The following is a 23,069-nucleotide window of genomic DNA, read 5'->3' as shown; positions in this document are numbered from 1 at the left end:
GACAGTACATGAAGAATGATCAGCAAAGTACTTCTCACATACCATTGATGACATTAGCACCCGAAATGATGCCCACTCTATTCTATCAGCCCAGAAACTTGCTTGATTTGAGCCCTACACTGTGTCAGCTTCTACTTGCCCACAATATGAGCACTGTGTGATAGGAATTCTACTGTGTCTTTTCATCATCAACAATCTTCAACAATGAGAACAGAGTCTTGATTGATTGCTTAACCAAAGGTGGTTCTCCTGCTCCCGATTCTGTGACACTACATTGTGGCCTGCGAATGTTTTCATGAGGTACCTTGATTCTCTGAACCAGAAAATTCCTTTACCCATTGCCTTGAGAGTAAGATAATGAAGCCAGAAAAGAGCAATAGTGTGAAAAAATCTAAACAATATATTGTTGAGTAAAGAAAGAGTCAGCATTTCTGTAAGTGTGACTAATAAGATTATTCTTATAAAGTTTTGCAAAAACTAGATACTAAAATAAGTTAAATGCTTAGCTCCTCACCTTGAATATAATTATTGTTATATCACAATGATATAATTATTATGGTATCTATGCTACCAACAGTGTTGTGATTTCTAATGAGTCAATTAACCTTCCTGGATCTCAATTTATGCATAAATTGAGGGGGTTAGGCAACAATTCCATAAATCTTGTTAGTTCCACAAATTATGTTTTAATATAAATAGTGGAGGTAGTGAATGTATTATTCTCCTCTTAATTTGTAATGTACCCAATTTAGATATTTATCACTGAAATTCATGTGATGGAGGAGAAGCTACTTAAAGGGAAGCAATATACTTTTCCTTTTGTGAAAGTCTTAATTTCACCTGTACTGTCATTATACATTCACCGTAACAAATACTCAAGGAAGGTGACTTGGCTTGTCAGCATCTCCTCTCTAGAAAAGCCACATTAAGACACTTTATACCCTTTCTAATGGTGAGATTAAGGGGTGGGTTGTATGCTATGGTGTTGAAACTGCCTGTTATGAAGGAAGATGAGATCTGTTCACACTCTGTGGTAACAGGTGAGCAGACTTTGCTTAATAAAGATGATTTTGGGCATGAGCACATCATAAAGATCAGTAAAGGTCAGACACTGGCTCCAGATAAAGAGAGTTTGACAACCGACAATGATCCTACATCCTGACAAATGTTGGGCAGTGATGTATCACCAAGTAGACACCAGATAAAGACTTTTGCTGGCAGCCACTATAGAGAAGCTGATACCAGGGGTTAAACAGAAGCTGCAATGACTTTCTGGAGACCTAGAGACAATACAAACCACTACTTCCGTAGCTTTGGGGATTTAAAATAAATCCCTGAGACTTGCAATGGTTCAGTATGATATGGCCTTAACTATGACTGCATTGCTTCCAACTATACCCGGCAAGTTTATAATGCTTCAACTATACTACACTCACAGCTCCTCAATATAAAAAGCCCTAGCTAGCTGAGAGTTCTTGAACTGGGCAGGGCTGCTGCCTGAAATTCTTGCCAATGGTTTTCTTCTGTATCTCTAAAAATCATTTCATTCTAGTATTTTCATACAAGCTGCTTTGTCATAATGCCTTTCTCCTATTACTCTGTCACAAAACCATATTTTTGTCTTTTTTATTACATTTTTATTAAATATTAAATTACATATATATTCATTTATCTTTTGTCTTGTTTCTTCAATAGTATATTTATAAGAACTAGAAATAGGTTTGTTACTGTAAATTACTGTGTTAAGAACAACATATGGACCAATGTACAGACATTTATTCAGCAGGTGACTAAATAAATGAGCTACTTTACCTCGGTGCATTGTTTACAGCTAGCATTTGATGCTTGTTAGATGACATTAAAGAAAAGAGGTCTTACCTTTTCTATTTATAGTTATACCCCTATGCCCATGACTAATCTGGGAGCAGACATTTTGAGGTTTCTCAACAAATGACCTTACATACATATAATGTAAGGGTCTCATACTTTAGTTTGAAGAAAGGGAGTGAATTCTGTCTCTAATGACTGAAGCAGCCATCAAGAAATATTTAAAGCTCAATACAATTAAGCATTGACAATGTCCCATTAGCAACCATTCTTCAGACAATGTTAAGCTTGTTTTAAATCATTGAATCATATATAGATATCTCTCACTTCTTTGGCAATCAAAGATTGTAGCTTTTGGTTTCAGATGTTGAGTGGTGACCTCTATTGTTTGGATTAAAAAGTAAGGTGTCTAGTTACAGTGTAAAAATAGAAATAATTTATTATAATTGTAGGCAGACTTCCAACACATATAAATATCAACCCATCTCAAGTCATCAGAATAGACAAGTGCCGTGACAATTTCAGCAAGGTAAAAGGAAACAGAGGTAAAGAAGATCGTGGTTCATATACAAGGCCATAAAGCTGTATGTGTTAGAGCTGGTTCTTCATTGGTAATGGCCTTATTAACTTAGAGCATGTGCTTTGAACATTTGAATTCCTTGACTTCCATATATGAACTGAAACAACTGATATACAATTGATATAATATTAGGAACAAGATTTGTCTTGACAATAAGCCTCCAGATCTATTCAAATGCTTTTTAAAGGCATGACTCCAACAGATTGTACAATGATAGTAATTCTATCTATCTATCTATCTATCTATCTATCTATCTATCTATCTATCTATCTATCTATCTATCTATCTATCTATCCATCCATCCATCCATCCATCCATCCATCCATCCATCCATCCATCCATCTATCTATCTATCTATCTATCTATCTATCTATCTATCTATCTATCTATCTATGCTGGAAATGAGAACTAGGCTCCCATTCATGATAGAAAAGTACTCTACCACTCTACCACACAGTAACACATCAAAGCCACTGTTTTGTTTTAGACAAGTATCCTTACAGAATTCATTATGCAATTCAAGCTGGTTTGGCATTCACTATGTAGCCAGGATGGGAGCATATTCTTCTGCTTCATCCTTGTAACGGCAGAGAATATAGACTTGTGTCACCACCCCTTTGAATTTTGAATAAATATAAGAGGCTGGGTCCCTGTAAGATTATGGCATCAAAACAAGTAATGGGAGAGGAAACGGGAGAGCCTTCTGATTTTAATAATTAGGGTAATGAACATCTATAGTGACTATATGAACATATATGCATTTGGAATATAACCTTGGCATTATATCATTCCCTGGGTCACTGACTGTGTAGACTCTCATACAGTAATTAATCTGTACTATAAAACTTAAAGAGTCAAATCTCAATGATGTAAAACACTTCAGTTTATGGTCTACAAATTCAGCTCAAAGCTCTCTATACTCTGTCTGTATCTAATGAGGATGATACACTGGCAAAGCAAACAGCCTCACTGTCATCAGATCCCTAGAATGGCAGCCTTCGGAGTGATTGGTCCACTAGAACAGGAAGGCTTCAACTAAGAAAGAGATTTTATGGAATTCAGATCATGTTTAAAGTTTATCTTCTTAGGATAATTCATTCTAATTTCCTTTAAAGAAAAACTTCCTGATGAACAACACAGGCATTTTCATCTCTCTGCGACTCAGTGTCTTTGTATATGGAATGATTGATTTGATCCAGGTAATTTCCGATTCCATTCTGTGCAGCCTTGATAAGTCAAAACTTCAATTATGTAAATTGCAGATGCACCTTCTCTTATTTTCCCCTCTTCTTCATAGTTTCAATCGATTATCATAGCTATGTTTTCCCAGTGTATTTATGTAAAGCTGCATGCAAAAAATGCACCACAACTTCTAAGTGTATAGGCAAATTCAGTAGAGAATGATGATATCACATATGACTATCATTTATTTTTGTCCTATTTGTATTTACTCTCTGTAGCCATAATGATGCCCCTTGAATCAGTGCCACTATTGTAACTCTGAAACTAATCTAGACTTCTTTGCTATTCCCTTGTGATCTTAAGCACATTCTTATTCTGTCTAAACATTCAGTTAGCCTTCTATAAAAACAACACTTGAACTCTTCCATATTTGACAGCATGAGTTGGGAATGGCATTTGCAGTCTCTTTTAATCCTGTTTCCAAGTTCTTCAGTGAAGTTGGTTTTCATTACAATCTTTATACTATCCCAGGTAGCTAGAAACTCCTGTGTTCTTGTTTTATACTTTTGTTTTGTTTTGAGACAGGGTTTCTGTGTGTAACAACCTTGGCTATTCTGAAACTCTCTTTGTAAACCAGGCTGGCCTCGAACTCAGAGATCAGCCTCTCTCTGCCTCAAAGTACTAGGATTGAAGGTGTGGGCCACCACCACCTGGCTTTGTTTAATACTTTTTATGAAAGGCAAGAATAAATATTTTCTGTGGACAGGACAACTGTCCCAATCAACCCACACACTCAAAGGAGGATATGTTCTTCTCCTAATCAGTTTTTAGTACATTTTCTTCAAAAATCCACGACTCATATGGATCTTCATATTCCAGCTGCCAGAGTGGCAATCAGCCTGCTTATGTCTCAGACCTTTTCATTAAAATATCTCCAAACTGGATGCAAGCAGCATCTCACACTGAATTTCTTTGTGTCACAAAGATGAAAAGCCACTTATCTCCATCAATCTTCCCATCATGCCCAAACAGAAACAGAGATTTTTATCACCAGTTTTCAAGAGGGCATTTTTACTACTTCTGCCTCCATTTTCATCCTTTAATGTTTTATTTAGTTGATAAGGCAGAATTTAGAATCTTCTTCATAATGTGTTTGATCCAGTGGGTTATAATCAACAAAGGTTTGTACTATCTGGCTACTATGGATGCCTGATCTAACATCTCATCCCTGCCATATGGTTATTGACCATTTCCATTTTACCACAATGTATACCATGATAGGATTATAAAACAGGATTTTGAATTAGATGTTCTGAATTTGAAACTCAGTTTTATAAGTTATGGGATCATTCACTCTGAGTTATTAAGTATTCTCATATCTAAGGTGAAAATACCTATTTCAGAGGACAGAAATGAAGTAAAATAAAAATTAATATGCATATACTATAAAATTAATATGCCTATGTTATACTATTACATAATAACAACTTTTGTTTAACATTAGTCCACTTTGCAAGCAATTATAAGTCAAATAAGTTATTATATTATTTGTCATAGTTTTTGTAGAATATATAGATATAGTGAAGTATAAGTATATCCGTAAGGAGGTCAAATGATAGTCTAAAATCTCAGGATGAATAAAAATTGAAGATGTTGCCATAATCCAGACAAAATAGCTCTACATCCCCTAGGTTTAATTTCTGAGTGCCCATTTTTTCTTACCATTAGTTTGCTTAAAGTCTTAATGTTTTAACAATACAGAGAATATTTACTATAAGGGGTCACTAAAAATGTCAAGTGTTGAAAATACCCCTCAATTCCATTCCCATATGGCATTAAAAGATGGTTTATTAAAGTATTTAAAGACTTTTATTTTTGTAAAGGTTACAGTTTAGAAAGGAGTTCTCTTAGACAATGCATGAAAACACCTTTGGCTTCTCGTTATATTTTTGGATGGAAGAATCTAGGTTTTTTTTTTTAATTTCTTCTTTACGATTTTCAATTAACAGTTTCCATGGGGAATAATATCCCTCCACCACAATCACCCCAGTCTGTCACTTGGTCACCCGTAAGTGATTGAGATCATGGACAGATAGCATGGATTTGTAGTTGCTCCAAGCCACAGTTCTACCATCACACCTCACAACAACATAAAAGATCTAATGACTTAGGTTTCAAAAGTCTATCCTTGAGTATATGCTACAATCTAATACTTTGAGGAAGCTTTTAGTGTACAATTACTCATATCTGCTAAATAAAGTCAGATGAAACTTTATACTGATTCTAAAGGGGACACAGATCATCAGTCCATCTATTTTTATGTAAGAGACAGTTACTATGAGCATTCTTTTCCCGTCGCTTTAATACATTCAATAATTGCTTTTTGTTATATCTTGATATAAGGAATGTTCTTTCTTTATTCACTAACACTTGAATGAAATTTGTATGAATTTGCTTAAAATGCAGATATTTTCAAAGCCAAGTACAGCATATAGAGATAATGAAATAGCTTTGCCATTAATATTTTGATTCAATTTTTCTCTGGAATGCATTAACAGAAAACTACTTTCATTTTTATGGCTGGAGAAGAGGCAATTTATGTTGTGAAATTTTAGGCATAGTCAAAACTCTTATTGCTCTGGAGTTTTCTAAACTTACTCATCTAGTACAAAGAACAATCAATATGAAAAAGTATCCACTGACTTTATCTCTTATCCTTAAAATTTTGCTCAAATCAACACTTCCTATGGAAACCAATGGTTTTATATGCATACCAATCTGATTTTAATATGTGTATATGGTGTTTTGTTTGAATATATGTCTGTGTGCCTTGTGTGCCTAGCACTCGTGGAGGCCAGAAGAGTGCAGCAGATACCCTGAGACTATGGATACAGATTTCTGTGAGACAACATGTGGGTCCTGCGAACCTACACCAGATCCTCTGGAAGATCAGCCAGTACTCTAAACTCTTGAGCTATCTCTTCAGCTACTATTATTTCATGAAAAAGAATTTAATTAAAGTTTAACTAAATTACAAATATAAGTTATTAAGACTCTACATAAATTTTGGGAAACTAAACCAAAGGTGCCTGAAATTGCATCCTCAAATATCAAAATCTAGAAATACCTGAAAATGCAGTAAACACTTCCCTGGGGTATGATGAATTAGCCTACCACAGAAAAGGAAGACTAGTCTGACAGTTATATTGTTTACCTGTTACAAAGTAAGCCATTGATATTCTGTTTTGTAAAAGAATATATGTTATATAAATTATCAAACTGTAATTACCTGGTAGGTAGACCCATAAAATTTATGAGATAGAAAGTCCCATGGAGATTATTGAGCCCAGCTTTCTCATCTTAAACTGCATAGGTAAATTTGTCTTATAAGGTAGAAAGTGACAGAATGACAGGAGAGATATAAGCATCCATACTTTGATTATTATTTGTTTTCTCAAGTGAAATAATCTTACCTGTCAGATATCAATATTTTGTGTTTGAAAATATGTCATGGGTCAATGCGCAGCATCATATGTTTAGATGTTTCATATATAACACAGATGAACATTGATTATCTAATGGTACCATTCCCAATATCCCACAAGAAATGGAAACCTAAAGCACTCAGAAAGAAGAAACTACAAATTCTCTAAACTTTTATATTAAAAATTTATTAGAAAGTACATTTATTTGACACAGATTGAAAATATGTTATATAAAGATTGTATTTTCTCTGTCCTTCACAATACAACCTAATAAATATCATTCATAATAATATAAATTCAAACTACATTTTGGGTGATGCCTACACTGGAGAATAGTTATAAAGTGAAATGAAAAGTTTTAGTCATTTAGGGTAGCCTTTTAAAAAATAATCCTCCATGTTTATCCAAATTCAGTTTTTTCTACTTAGACTCACGGTACTTTATAGGACGTGTCTACAAATAGAAATAAGGGTGACAAAACAGGCCCGTATTCTCCAACTAGGACGTGTGGGATGCTGGGAAAAAAACTCTTGTGGGGAAAGAGATCTGAATGAAATGAGTATCAGAGTTTCCTTGCTTGTATGAAGAAGGTTTCAGGACATGAATAAATTGTTACTTTTATTAAATATTAAATATTTTTATTGTTTTTAATAGTTAAGCTTTGCTTGTAACTTTAGAGTATGTTTGTAAACTACACAATGAGCTATATCATCAACTTATTTATATCACATCTCCAGGAATTAATTTGTGTACTCTTTAGAAAGTTTTCTGACTCTTAAATTGACATTGAAATAAGTCCGATAAATATTTCAGGCATAAAATACACCATTTAGTTACACATCCCCTAACTTTACCTACTATGTACAATTCCACTATAGTACAGTTACCAACATTTTACCATTTAAAAGTACTTCTGATTGAACACGAGAAATCAGAGATTTATACTGAAGTTTAGAGGAAATCTAATTCTCTTTGCATTTTAAATACAAATGTCAATAATAATAATAACAATACAATATAAAGTTCAAGACAGAAACTATCCATACAGATCAGTACAGGTTTGAATACAAGTAGCAAGGAAAAAGAATACTGAATACTTTCACAGAGATTAGCAGCCCTGAGAAGAAACAGCCCTAAGTTATTACTTAAGAGGTGAATATTCATGCTCCTGAAAGAAACAAATCTAACACTAGAGTAGACATCATCACAAAACCCACAATGAATACCCTGGGCAGAAGAGTGCAAAGAAGGACCACATCTGTAGCATAAAATAAGATGCAACCATTTCCTCCAAAGAGCCAGGGATCACAATAGTATTCCATGAAGCTTGCAGTCTCAAAGAGAAGAAAAAAACATAAAATCCTTCACATCAAAATGAGACATCCCAGTCATAACCTCCAGGTAAAATTACAGTGATGCTCACAGAAGCCAAGTCATGTTACTAGTTTAATAAAAATATACAAAAAAAGTTAATTTTAAAGACATTGAACATTTCCAAAATTTAGGATTTTTCCTCACTTTGAAACTACCAAATATTTCCTCCAGAAAGAGCCACAATATGCATTCTGCAAAGTTCTATTAAAATTACTTTTATAAACCTTGCTTTCCACTCCCTCCTCCTCCTTCCAATGAGTTATAAATGTAGGTTTCTGGTAACCTACATCAGAGTGACACACTTACTTTAATTTGATGTTTGCTATTTGTAAAAAATAATTGTATTTATGACACATTGTGGCCACCTCCCTGGAGGACTGGATTAGCTGAAGATGTAAAGACATTGCTAGTATTCTTTCTGTTTACTCAAGTTTAAAACTTCCAGGGAGAATACTACAGCAACACTGTCAAGCAGCAACATGAGATGCTTTTAAAACCTGCACTGCCAACTTTTGAGAAACAATGACTGGCTGAACACAAACATATCTCAAATATGTTCTGATTAGTAAGAAAATCATACTCAAATTTTACTCAGACCTCCGAGACACACTCAGTCCGTGGAAAGATACAGGCAAGAACACACCTCACTTTTAGAGGGAGAGAAGCCTGTTAAGAACAGGATCAGCTTCTAAGAATGAACATAAATAACAATACTTGCAAAGCCGAAAAGCTTGTATAGAATCCCTTGAATCTGTTACAGGAGTTGGAGGCTCATTTCTCTATAGAGTCTCCATTAGATTGTAAAACAGATAACAACAGCATCCCTGCACACAACCTTATGAAAAAGCTTGCTCCTCAGTGTCCGGTCTTAAACCATAAGACTTTTCAAATGCATAGCCGGTTCTACCCAATGAGTGCATCTGCATACATGAGACAAGTGCAACCCACAACATACACAAATGAAATCTGCTGTTACAATCAAAAGACAATATCCTGTACCAAACTCTCACAAAAACAACAGGGACCAAATGCTCCGACTATGAGCTTACACAAACTATCAACCCTTTATTTCTCAGTTTTGATTCTAGATTCAAAGTGCTCCTCATAGTGTTTTCAACATTCGTTTGCTGTGAAAATATCACCACAACTTGCCAAAAGTTTATTTTGTTAATCTTCCTTTCCCTGAGAAACCTGCTTTTTTTTTTTGCAGGTCCACCCCAGAATCACATCGCTCTGTTCTCATTTCTGGTGCCTCTAACATTCTCTTAAAGAATTTTTTAATTGCAAAACAGGATTTTTATGAGTGACTGAAAAGCACTCCCTTACCTTCTAAACCTGCTTCAATCAGCCCAAACTGTTCCAATAATTTAACAAAAAGCACAATGACGATCAGAACTGCTATCATTTCAAGCCCCTCCAAGTTCATGGTCAGCTAGGTCATGGTCCAGCCACAGCCACTGAGAAGCGCTCCTCACCCTGGCTTTCTTTGTAAAGCCATTAAACTACATTAAGAAGGCTACAGCTGGAGCAGGGAGGAGGAGAGTTGTGAGAGAGGAGGGAGAGAGAGGGAAAGGAGAGAGAGGAGAGAGAGGAGTGAGAGGAGAGAGAGAGAGAGAGAGAGAGAGAGAGAGAGAGAGAGAGAGAGAGAGAGAGCAGTCATCCTGTTTGCTGTATCCAAGGCCAGAAGTGGCAGCCTGATAAAGTCGAGCCTGTCAGATGAGAATTATCAGAGTCCTTGTTATCGTTATCACTCTCCCACAACGAGACAGCCGTGCATGAAGTAGTAGCACTGAGATCGCGGGAACCTAGGAGGTCTCGGGGTTAGGTCCGGAGCAAGCCTGGAGGGCAGCAGAAGCAGCGCCCCCAGGACTCCAAACATCACCGGTTGGTGGAATCTCAGGGCTGGTCAGTTGCCTTGGAAACAGTGGAAGCGAAGCTGGACTCCTGCTGCAGACAAGACCTGAGCACCTTGTCAGGAGAAGCAAAGAAAAGGGAAAGCCTGAACCGCCCACCGGCAGTGACAGCTTGCATTCAGCGGTTTCTGAAAGAGCTGCACTCTTCAGGGAAAACAAATGTGTGTATTTTATTCCAAGGAGTGCGGGGAGGAATGAAGCTGCTCAGCGTGGTTCTTCATGGGTCTGTTCTTTTCAATGAGTCGCTATTGGAATGCTCAAGCGTCTTACTCATTGAGAACTAATATTCTGTTTGAGTAGTAACTAGTGTCTCAAAGTGTGATATGCTGATAAATATTCTCAATGCTTACTAATATTTTAGAGTTTACCAGTTACCTCTTTTGGCACCGGCTTCACTTTCAACTTAAGAATATATGCATTTAGCATTTACTACTTTGCATGCATTTTAAAACATTTGACATACATTCGGTGCCATAAAAAGTTTGAGAAGCAAACGTTCATTTTTGCTGTGTCCTTCTTGTGCAATTCTTTCTCCCAATGCTGCCTAAATAGGTAGAGCAGACCCAGAATGAAGAACTGACTAAAGCAAATAACACCCATGTAAACAGACAATAACAGAACCCAGAGAGGAAATCTTCTCAGAGATCCTGATCAAGTCTCCTACTCCACAGATGAGCGATCTGCAACAGACCAAGGGACTCAGAAAGCGATTAAGGAGTACAAACTCCAGAGCCAACTAACCTGGATTCAGGTTTAAAGGCCTCTAGGTCTTATGTGCATGATTTCATATCATCTTGCCTCAGTATCCACATTTGTAAATAGGGGCATGATAGCAGCACCAAGTTCAGGAGCTCTTTTGAGAAAATGAGTGAACTAAAAACATTTCCAGAGCAAAGGGATTTGCTCAACAGTAATGGCTCTTGTCTCGGCATAAATATTCCCTTGTTTTATTCCTATTTCTGAGGGTTGCTAGGGTAATTCCTCTAAGACTCAGCTTTTTTTTTTCTTTAAATTTTTTTTTTTTTTTTTATTTTGCGCTGGTGCTTACAGGGTCCCTTGGTTCTTGTCTTTTTGAAGGCAAGAATTCAGTTGAGAGACACAGAAATTTTAAGCAGAAGTTAATTTAGCGAAACAAACCAAGCATCCCCCCCCCTCAAAAAAAAAAAGAGAGATTGGAATAGCAATGAGGAGAACTCCAGCGGGTCTGCTTTGTGGATTTTAGAGAAGTGGATGTTTCATTGCAGTGTATGATTCTGAACATCGTCTCAAGCATATGGCATTTTCTCAAGGATCATGGGAGGAAATGTACTAACTGCTAGACCCTACTTATATTAGGGAAGGGATACAGGTCACATTCACCCACGAATATGCTGCCCACCTTATAAATATTAAGACTCAGCTTTTTACTCAGAAATCTCACATGGCTTACAATTGATACACTGAATATAGCCTGTTTCTGTATACAGCCCCCTGGTGTTGTCCTTCCACTCAGGTATCTGCCTGAGGTTTGCCCTTCAATATTTCTGTTTTCATGCAGTCTATCTGCATCATAGCTTTGTTCTGTCTCCAAAATGCATCCTGGGCTTCTCTGTCTCTAGGGCTTTGTTTACACCATTCTGCCCATTTGTTGGGGGAAAGAGAGACATAAAAACAAACAAAGCAAAGCACACAAAGCAAAATAAAGCCAGATTCTATCTATCATCTCTGCTTGTCAAGTTCATGCAGATTATTTCATGAACATTCTAAGGCCAGTAGTGGATATAATCTTTTCCTCATGTGTACCTATTTGTTACTACTTTTACTGCCTATGTTAGTTACTTGATACTGTCAAATCTTCAGTGTATTATATTATAGCTACTAGGATGTATATTCTTTCCAAGAAAATATTAACTTTGTTTGGGAGGGAATAAATCGTGGCTTCATTGCCTGCCTTGACGATATTCTCCTACCTCTTTTAATTCCTCTTAGAGGCCCACTTCTCACTTCATAGATGTGTATTAGATTATTCTGGTCACCATACAGTAAGCAATTACTGCATACTGGATGCTCTACATATATTGCTTCCTGATAACCGCTCTGAAAGTAGGTGCAATTAGACAGCATTTTCAAAGGGAGCATGAAGCCTCAGAGAGCTTAATAAGCAGCAGGCTTAAGGTCATAACCCTGGTAAGTGGCAGGACCAAGATTCAAACTCTGGTTCACTTAATGCAGACTGTTATAAAGCCCTGTTATTCCACACAGCTTTAAATGCATTATCAATTCAAACATTGGCACAAGGTCTTATGAGCCTAAGTTAAAAGTGATATTCACACTGACCCTTCCAAAATATTTGGTGATATTATAATTAATCTATTAACCCCAGTAACTTTAGAAGTTGAAATGTTACTGAACTAGTAATTTAATTCAGGATTATTGCTTCCTGGTGAATCTCAGAAGTATTATCCCATAAGCATGCATTCCTCGTGACTGCTAAAAGGGTTTTTCTGTGTTTCTACTACAATGGATTGTAAGATCCCTTGATCCCTCCATAGATGAATGTCACGGGTCAGTTTCTTTGTGCTCTCCTACAAGGATCACACCCTGGGGTTCGGAAATGGATGGCAGAGCGCTTGTGGAAAGTACCCAAGTGGGGAGAGACTCTCTACTCAGTATGAGTGCCACAATATAAGATCCCTTGATGCTACATTTTCTTCCCAAGAGTTCACCAGTTTCCAATTCTTACATAGACCTTTTGACTTCAAACTTTTGTCCTAGATGCTTCTTCTTCCAGAGTTCTTACACCAGATCCCGTGATTAAGAGAAATTATTTGGGTTTTGGCACCAAAATCCCTTCCTATCAACACTACATGATACAGTATTTCCCTTTCAGGTCCCATAATCATAACCACCCATGTCTCTGTCATTTTCATCAAAAATGCTGTCATCAGGAAGTATGCATGTTGGTTTACTTGCTTATCAAATGTCACTACTATAATATAGAATGTCTCTAGAATATTCACTGTTGTTGATAGGGTAGAGATTACAATCTGTTGCATTGTTGATGGTGACATCAATTGGAAAATAGTACCTGGCACTAGAGAGGCTGGGTTTTGGAAGAAGCCATCAGCTCTCTCAGTGATCTGGCACAACCTGATTCTTTATGATATAGGGTGCTGAGCATGCCTATGGTTCCTATGAGTCCTCTGTGCCTTCTACTAGGATTTCTTACCCCAAGGCATTGAAGGAATTCATCATAGCAGTGCAGATTCCCATGGCCTTTCTTTAGGGTGAGCCCTGAACATTGCAAGCTGAGGTATCTTCACTATGTTCTGTGCCAATGATTTAATGTGAATATGATTTGTGGTTTTGCCAGTGTGACCAATGAAAGCAATACCAAGAAGGAATACAGAAAAGTCTCCATATCCAACATTTCTGAAAATCATTGCTACAGAAGCTGAGAAGTAGCTTAGAAAAGGCCCATTCCTGTTGTTTAATTTTCAGATACAAGGACACTGCAGTATAAGTAGGAAAAGTGACTTAGCTATATGTGTAACTCCTAGCTTCAAGTTATATAGCCTGCATCCAATCTAACATATTATTCCATTATCTCAGATTCCTGTATTCTTTCCAGTATCTCCTTTTGTAAAGAGAAACATTAGTGTATCCAATAGACACAGAAGAAACATTGACCTCATTCAAGGCAAAGCCAATACTTGTCTTCCATAAAGGAAGGAGAAAAAAAGATAAAAGGTGATACTATTTTCAAATGATACTTACTCTACATGGAACCATGATTTGCCTAAACATTGGCAAAGCATATAGGCTGGTCCAGCCCTAAGCTATTTTTAAAAAGGGCAAATGTTGTAGGATCTCCCCCATCAGGCAAACTCTTTACTTTCATCTTTTAAGAAGAGAGAAGAAACTTTGAAAGGGTGAATGAATTTTTCCAAATCAGAATTCAGTGAAGCTGATGTTTGAGTACTTATTACTATAATGTTGCTCCTTAATTCTGGAAAGCATCCAGCCATGTATGGAGCATATGATAAAAATGGCATCACCAGAGTTTAGGAGCCAACTCTTAATTGTAGACTTTGAAAAGATCCATTGAATTTACTAATTAATAAGTTTTCAGACACAAGAAAGTTCTATTCATCTGCATTCTAGCTGAGTGGGTAGGGTAAAGAAAGAGTATGCTATGGTATAAGATAAAAGGAGTGAGGTTGGCATAACTTAAAAAATATAAAACAACCAACATTTGGCCCTGAAAAGATAGCTTTGTCAATAAACTCTGAGTTCAGTGCTTAGCATTCATATTATAGAAGTGTGACCTGTACCTAGAATCCCAGTGCTGGCAAAGTAGAGACTGGAAGCTCCCAGTGGTTCATTTTCCTGCCAGTTTATGGAAACTGGCAAGCTTCGGGTTCAGTAAGAAACATTTTTGAAAACATAAGGTAGGCTCTGATTTAGAAAGGCACTGATAACTACCTCTGTCTTCCATGTTCATGTACATACATGAACATACACAGATGCTGGCATATTTAAGCACATGTAAACACACATGTATACAAATGTCCACAAACATATGCACTCAGCATGTAGCTCATGAGATCAAAGAGAAAGCAACACCTAAGAGAAAGGACTGGAACAGATTCAAGCTCCAACAGGAGACTTTATAGATCTCTGCTTAAGAGACTAACAGGTAGATAAGAGTCTAATACGTGAGTTTTCTAGTTAAAATAGTTTCACAATGTAACTTTCAGGATGTGTGCACAGAGTCCATGACAACAATGAGGTTAACCTTTGCCTGTCACCAGAAAAATGATCACATTTAATTAAAGATACTCTTATTATTGCAATTCTATTCCTATATATCCCTATAGTGCAGTTTAGTCAAAATCACCACTTACTGGAAGTAATAAACTCATTTCTGCTTCATTTTCAGCTATATGGCTTTGGAAAAACAAAATAAAAGCAAAAAAATTCCTAACAAAATGAGATGGAGATACCCATTGATGACCTGAGATAAAAAAATCAGGGATTCTGGTTACTGTTTTCTTCTTTCCATCTCTTCCTTTCTTTAACTCTACCATGCTTTTATTCTCCTCAAATTGGAAACAAGATTTCTCTGGGTTTTTTTCAGGGTCTCAATTACTTGGACTGAGATGTATAAGCTTCTCTCACTATGTTCTTCATTACACATTGTTCATTCATTTGTCAAAGCTGTGGTTAGGGTACTATACATTCTGATATGGGTCATTAAAAATCCTATCTCTGGTACTTACAAAGCTTGGAACCTATTAAAATGAAATGAGAAATGAAATAATGTGTGTAGAGTAGGCACTATACAACAGATTAGTTGGCTAAGCATGTCATATAGACTCTCTCACTGAAGTCTCACATAAGCCTAAGAGTACGTGTCAGTCTTACTTCTGTCTTACAAGGTAAAGAGAAGAACGAACTTGGTGGGTTAGAGTAGGAACACCTACCTAAAGGTTTACCTAGATCTCACTCTAGAGATCACAAGTTGATATTGTGTTAAGTGCAATTAATAATGACTGCAGTCCCAAGCAGCAGGGGTAAAAGCCTGTAAGGGAACATAGAAATACCACCACATAGGAGTTAATGCCAGGGAAGAGGGAAGACTAGACCCAATGCTAGGAATATCTGAGTGTTTTACTGGCTGCTTGGATGGTTGGGTGCACAGGAATGGTAATTTATATTACATGAGCAGTGAAGAAGAAAATTAGTCTTGCTAAAGCATTTACTCAGAGCCGGAAAATCTTAATATCATCTAGACTCCTTGCCTAGGTGATCTGTGGAAGTTTTTTTTTTTCCTCTCTCTTAACAGTCAATATCCCATTCAAACAGAAACTGAGCATCTGTGGGTACTTCCTTGACCCAAGAGGAGCAGGGCTAAGGATATTCACTGAGCAAATAAAAAAAATGATTTGATGATACAAAATAAACAAAAAATAATGTGTCAGATGAGACATTTATTATTTCAATATTATGAAGAGACAGTAGTCTGGGTTTATGGACACTAAGATGAGGAGGATGCCAGACTGCCAGAGGTCTCACTGCTACTTTAGAGTCATGTGATTGTGCAGCGAGTGATGCAAAGCACTCAGAACAGAGACCACTACATCGTAAATGCTAATGAACAGCAGCTAGAATTTTTGCTGTTTGTTGAGCCCTTTTATTCCCAGATTGATATCCTAATTGCTTTTATGACTTATCTCAATCAATGAATATATCTCAATGAGCTTATCACTACTATTTTCAACTGCTGTGCAGATAAGAAAGAAGGAGGCATCATCAGCGAACTTGGTACTCTGAAGAAAATATCTTGCTTATACCAGTTCATAAGATTGACTATCATCTTCAACAACGTCAAAGTTCTAAATGTCACATACAGAGAAACATACAAAGATGCTGATACAAAATGATTAGAGGGGTAAATTGACTAAAGAACTCATGTAAAACTGGGTATGATAGCATATGTTTGCTTTTCCAATACTCCTATAGAGAGATAGAAACAGACAAGAGCAACCCTCGATGACAAATTAGTTTTCCTGGCTCAAACACAAGCAAACAACAAAGAGAGACCTTGTCTCAAACAAGATGAGCTGCAAGACTGATACCAGAGGCTTTTTCTGACCTCCATACTAGTACCATAGAACCTATGTGTCTGCACTCATAAATACATAAGCATGCAACACACACATTATAATAATTAATCCCCCTCAGTTGCCATGCCTTATCTTCCACTTTGCATAACTAGATCACATCCTCAATGGGGAGGAAGCAGTTACCCTATACTCAGGTTTCAACAGGTTGCTTTATCCTGAGGTAGAAGCACAGTGACAGAGACACACAAGGACTCTCTCTTAGTGCGCTGAAGGTAGATGGGGCCAATGAAGACTAAAGCAAGACTAATGCATTGATAAGAGACAAGAAATTTATTTAAATGGAGTGCATAAATGCTAGTACGGGTCAGAATTATATAAGCATCTTGCTAAACACAAACCACCATTTTTTCCCCAGAGAGACTGAGTTAGCAGGTCTTATGTAGGTAGAGTCTGCAAATCTCCATCTTTATCACTCTTTAACACAGGACCTCTATAGGTCACATCGTGGAAACCAGTGCATTAATCTCCCCAAACATCCTCAACCGTATAAACAACAAAGCTTCCAAGGCGATCTTCCCCCAGGGCTTAAAATTCTTAGAAGTGGTAAAACACTTCACAAACTCAAAATAGCTAAGAAAAGGTGGGAAGGGGGAACCTTCCATTTGATTCTTAAATTTCTGCAATTTGATTATTTTTTTTTTTGTCAGAGAGGAAAAGATTTGTAAGACTCATTTATAAATGGATGCAAGTTTCTTTTTCATATTTAAACTCATTTTCAATGGTTTGGTCCCTGTATTAATGACAGCTTTATGTCTCTAATGAACTTCAGATGCAAACTTTAATGGAAGCAAAGCATATAGAATGTCCCATGGTTTTCTGCCTTGCTCCATACTGTGTCTGATTCCATCATGAGTCTGATTCTGGATCACTCATGCTTTATCTTAAAATATATTTGGTTAGTTGAGGGAGTGGTGTGCAGTACTAATATATAGTACTAGCATAGAGACACCTTAATATTAACTTATTCACCATGCAGAGTAAATAAATCCCAGCCGATTAAGGCATGTGTTTGCAAGAGTGATGCTGATGTAGAATAGCTGATATTTCTCCTTTGGATCTAATGAAAAAAAAAAAAAAAACCAGAAGTCACAGTAACCCTTTCCCCATTATCCCACAAGGACTAATTTTTATCTTAATCAAAACAATTAAAGTAACAAAAGTTGTCTGATGCATAATTCATTCAGTATAAATTAATACCAAATTCAAATAATTGAAACAAGATTATCTGTGGGATTCTTGAATTCAGGATCAATTCTACAAAGTTTGGTTGTACATAACGGGAATCTCAGTCGCATAGATATATTTTGTCAGATTTCATTCCAGATATTGTCCCTTCTAACCAATTATTATTTCTCATTATATCTGACATTGTATACTTCCTCCAAATAATATGCTATGAAATTATTTACTTTTTTATAATACCCAAGAAATAAATAAAAAGTAATATATAACAATCGTCTTGACAATTACTCATGCTGCCTATATCTTGTAGTTTAATTACTAACAACTCTAACTTAATCAGTTGTTAATAATGCCAATTTTCAACAGGAATACTTTGAATGTAATAGCCATGAAAATCATATTAAGTCAAAACTAAATCTGAATAATAATCAAATATATATTTTATTTGAGAAGCATATACAAGGTATGGCATTAGTAAGGCCACACTGATGAGAAAAATCAACTAAAAAACAATAGAGTGAGAGTATTAAAGATAAAATTTTAGGAGTGAACCATATGACATGATATCCTAACTTTATTATACCTGAAGCCAGATACATATTAGAATCACTTTTGTGGGATCATCAAAACAAATCCCTCAGGTAAGATCCACTGGTATGTAAATTAATAATGACACCCCTCTAATTCACAGTATTGTCACACATTATTTCCTTGTTTAAATATATTTGTTTACCTTTTAAAGGTAACATAGAAGCAGTGGTTTTCCCTTTGTCAGGTTTTACATGTACGTCATTATACTTTGTTACTTTTAAATAACAGAGACACATCTTAAAAAACACATCATGAAAGGATTTCATCACTTCAACATCATAGAATATACTGACAGAAGGGCAGAATGCTGCTTAGTTGGTCTAGTGCTTATCCAGTTCTCCTTAAGTCCTTGGTTGGATCCCTAATATCTTGTAAGTGCGGTAGGTTGGCACACACCCCAGGAGTATAAGCAGGACAATCAAAAGTTCAAGGCCACCTTCACCTATATAACAAGTTCCCACCCAGCCTTACCTACTGGAGAGTCAAATGGTATATGACAATCAGAAAATATGCCTTAATGTGGTCCCATCATGCTAGCAAAAGAGAAGTTAACCTAAAATGCAAAGTTCCTGATGAGTTACACACAAAACATTCCATTTTCCTGGAAATGATTGTTCTTGAGAAAAACGTACTGGGGAGGAAGTGTGGCTCAGTGTGTAAATATGCCAACAACCAAAATTGATAATCTGAGTTCATTACCCAGGACCCACAGGGTAGAATCCACCTACATGTTGCCCTCTCATCACATATGTACAATAGCATACGCATGCATGTGTACAAACATGTGCACACAAACAAACTCTAATAACATTTTAAAATGAAAAAAAAATGATTCAAATACTAATGCAATGATAAAAGGTATAGTATAATAATGTAAGTTTGTATCAGTAATTATGAAGCATTTATGTAGTAGGCATAATATAAATATAAAATATATGAAATATTTTTATGAGTAGAAATGTATGGAGGAAACAGATAGCTTATTCATAGCAACTTTAGAATAGCTATGATGTCACAAAGCAACAGAAATCCTTAGTCTCCACTACAATCTTGAGGGTCACCATTGTGGATGAAACCCTTTACTTACTAAAGACTTGCCATCAACAGTTGGCTTTTTCTACTGCTACATAACCAGTTAACATAAACAGAGTGATTTACAGAACTACACATGTCAGATTAATTTTCTGTGGATGAAGGATCTGGAAAAGTTGAATTTCCTAGTTACTCATATATCAAAAATAGGCACTGTGACTAAAGTCCTGGGCCCTCATCTGATATCATGTTTACTTTAAAAAACCTAATTTTTCTGTGTGTTTGTATGTGTGAGGGCACTGATTTCTTGCTGTATGTTGACTAGGGACAACCTTATAATTTGTTGCAAGGAAAGAGAGAGAGGCCGTTTGTTGATTCCTGGCTGCCCAGCTAGCTTAGACCCAAAATAATCACACAGAAACTGTATTAATTAATTCACTGCTTGGCCCATTAACACTAGCTTTTTATTGGCTAACTCTTATATTAATTTAACCAATTTCTATTAATCTGTATATGGCCATGTGGTTGTGGCTTATGAGGTAAAGTTCCAGTGGGCTACATAGCTTCTCTCTGACTCTGCCCTTCTTTCTGCCAGCATTCAGTTTAGTCTTCCCTGCCTACCTAAGTTCTGGCCTGCTATAGATCCAAAGCAGTTTTTTTATTTATTAGTGGTAATCACAGTATACAGAAGGAAAACCCACATGACCTCCCATTCTGTTTAAATAAAAAAAATGTTTTATTTTTAACAAAATAAAATTACATATAACAAAACAGGTATTAACCAAGAATTACAGTTATAATATTTACATATACTTTATCTTTTATCATAACTAAGAAAAACTATAGCTATTACTATAAATTTTTTAACTCCATCAAAGACTCCAGAAGGATATACTATTACCTAAGTAAACAGGAAGTGCATTGTAAGCAACTTCCAAAACTCTAGACATCTCACTACCTGGACAGTCATCCATTGTCTGTACCATTGGAGCGTCCATTTACAGGCTACAGGCCCATAGTATCCAGCAGACTTTTTCACAAAGCAGGAAATTTTAAAGACAGTTTTGCCTATATTGGCAGTTTGTCGGTCCCTTTTGTGTGTGTGTGTGTCCTGAATGTGTCTGGAGGACTCTTTTTATGAAGCATAAGTGGTTCACAGTTATAGTACTGATACCCTAACATGGTCACAAACCTTACTCACACTAAAAGAATAGAGACAGTACAGTTTTTACATTATGAGACCATATTAGCTTCTGTTTAGCAACATATATTTCTCCTGGAACTTCCAAGAGACATGCCATGATTATGGAAGATAAAGTAATTTTTGTTTATAACATGTATGCTTTAAAAAAAAAACAAAGCAAAATAAACCAAAAACTTAAAAGAGAAGGAAAAGAACTCAGCTTGATAGATACTGAGCATTTGGCTGCTGAATTCACAAAACACAATAGAAAGATGGCAAATCCTCCAGTGGAGGCTGCAATCAATCACTCATGACATGGAGAAGCAAATGATGGAGAAAAGGCACCTGCAGACCATCAGGCCATCCTGGTACTAGTGCGCCCATTGACCAGCTGGCTTTGATCATTGAACTGTAGAAAATGGAAGTAACTATCTGGATGAGAGTGAGAGATGATATTTTTTGGAACTCTTTATACTTCTGGGATTCACTGATTTTAAAATTGCCCCTATCACTTAATGTAATAGTCACTGTGGTCTGACTTTCTTGTCACTGTAGTCACGGCAGTTCTATTAAGTACTGTCTTTAATAATATAAATCCTTTTTGGATACTTTATTGGCTCAGTAGGTTTGTAGCAACACCACCTCTTAGCCTTGGTCATGTGACCTCTAAATTACAGAAGTTAGTCACATTTTAGTCATCATTGAATTCATATATATATATATATATATATATATATATATATATATATAAAATATGTTAGGCCGCACAAATTAAACAATGAGCAAATATCATTGCAACCAGTGTTAAATTTGCCTGAGGTAGCCATTATAGTTATGTTGATCTCAAATGTCCCAAGAATCTTGTGCCATATTTGATCTCAAGCGTTCCTTGATTGCCAGACTCTAAGCTTCTGTGACAGCTTCTTCTCACTCTTGTGCCCAAACCTCAGCATGCACTTGTCAGAGTGAGAGGAACATGTCACTCCATCACTACAGTTTTCAATCATATCTAGCTCTCTATGAAATAAAATTGCCAAGTCATCGAGAATTACAGAATCACCACTCTGGTCTATTGGATGACTTTCCAGCCTTGCCTTCTGAGAATTACCTGCCATTTAAGCTTCAGTTTAAGTGTTTTTGTTCATATCTACTGCTTCTCAAGGCTTTCTCACTGACTGCCTTCTTTTCACTGTGTAAGACTCTTAACTACTGTCCTTTCAAAATAAAAGAGCTGGTTGCAACAATATCTGCTCTACGATACCAAGAGCCCATGGATACTAGATTCACATCTTATTGATCTTTATTAATTCAGTATTTATATATGTGGCTAAAAATATTATTTGGTCAGGAAATATTTCTGTTTATAGATAAACCATGGGAGGAAGGGCACTGGGAAGCACTGAACAACACAACTCTCTGAGGGATTAAGGAAGATTTAAACATGATAGGGCAGTTCATGGAATCACCTTATCTGGATTCCAAAATCAAAAATTTATTTTTCACATGAAGCACTGTGTGTTTCTAAAAACAACAAAAATAGCAAAAGTTTCCCATGTTTACACCCTGGTGTAAATTTTTCGGCACTTTTGCGAATGATAAATAAGACCTGATGGCACTAAGGAATAGAAAGGGAGACATGTCTCAACTCAGTTTGTCAGCAAATTCAGAATGAGGACCACGAGAAAAGCCACCTGACTCAGGAAGTCCATAGTGCATCAAAGTCAGTACTGAATACGCTAGAGCAATTTTTTTTTTTTTTTGATTTTTCGAGACAGGGATTCTCCGTAGTTTTTGGTTCCTGTCCTGGAACTAGCTCTTGTAGACCAGGCTGGCCTAGAACTCACAGACATCCGCCTGCCTCTGCCTCCCGAGTGCTGGATTAAAGGCGTGCGCCACCACCGCCGGTCTTAGAGCAATTGTTAATCTACATAATTGTACTCTTTTTTGCTTTCTAGTTAGCGTTTATTGTGATTAAAATTCACTCATGTATCATCTTGAAATGATAATTTATTAGCAGTTGCTCAGTGATGTATTAATCCTTCTAAATTGTTA

General features: G+C 36.4%; 1 protein-coding gene across 5 annotated transcripts in view; it reads right to left on the bottom strand.

Moving 5' to 3' along the window:
- Positions 1 to 23,069, bottom strand: part of Kcnip4 (potassium voltage-gated channel interacting protein 4) — a 1,037,063-nt gene that overhangs the window by 442,005 nt on the left and 571,989 nt on the right. Inside the window, exon 1 of one of the 5 annotated variants that reach the window (XM_075943597.1) lies at positions 9,775 to 10,144. The exons of the other annotated variants lie outside the window; for them this stretch is intronic. Coding sequence (XP_075799712.1) covers positions 9,775 to 9,874 — 100 coding nt within the window. The 5' untranslated portion in view covers positions 9,875 to 10,144. Of the gene's footprint in view, positions 1 to 9,774; positions 10,145 to 23,069 lie in introns of those variants that run through there. 5 annotated transcript variants of the gene reach the window in all.

Source organism: Microtus pennsylvanicus, chromosome 12, assembly GCF_037038515.1.
Source record: "Microtus pennsylvanicus isolate mMicPen1 chromosome 12, mMicPen1.hap1, whole genome shotgun sequence".
NCBI lineage: Eukaryota > Metazoa > Chordata > Mammalia > Rodentia > Cricetidae > Microtus > Microtus pennsylvanicus.
The sequence above is the reverse complement of the archived record's forward strand: the minus strand, read 5'-3'. Positions and strand labels throughout refer to the sequence as shown.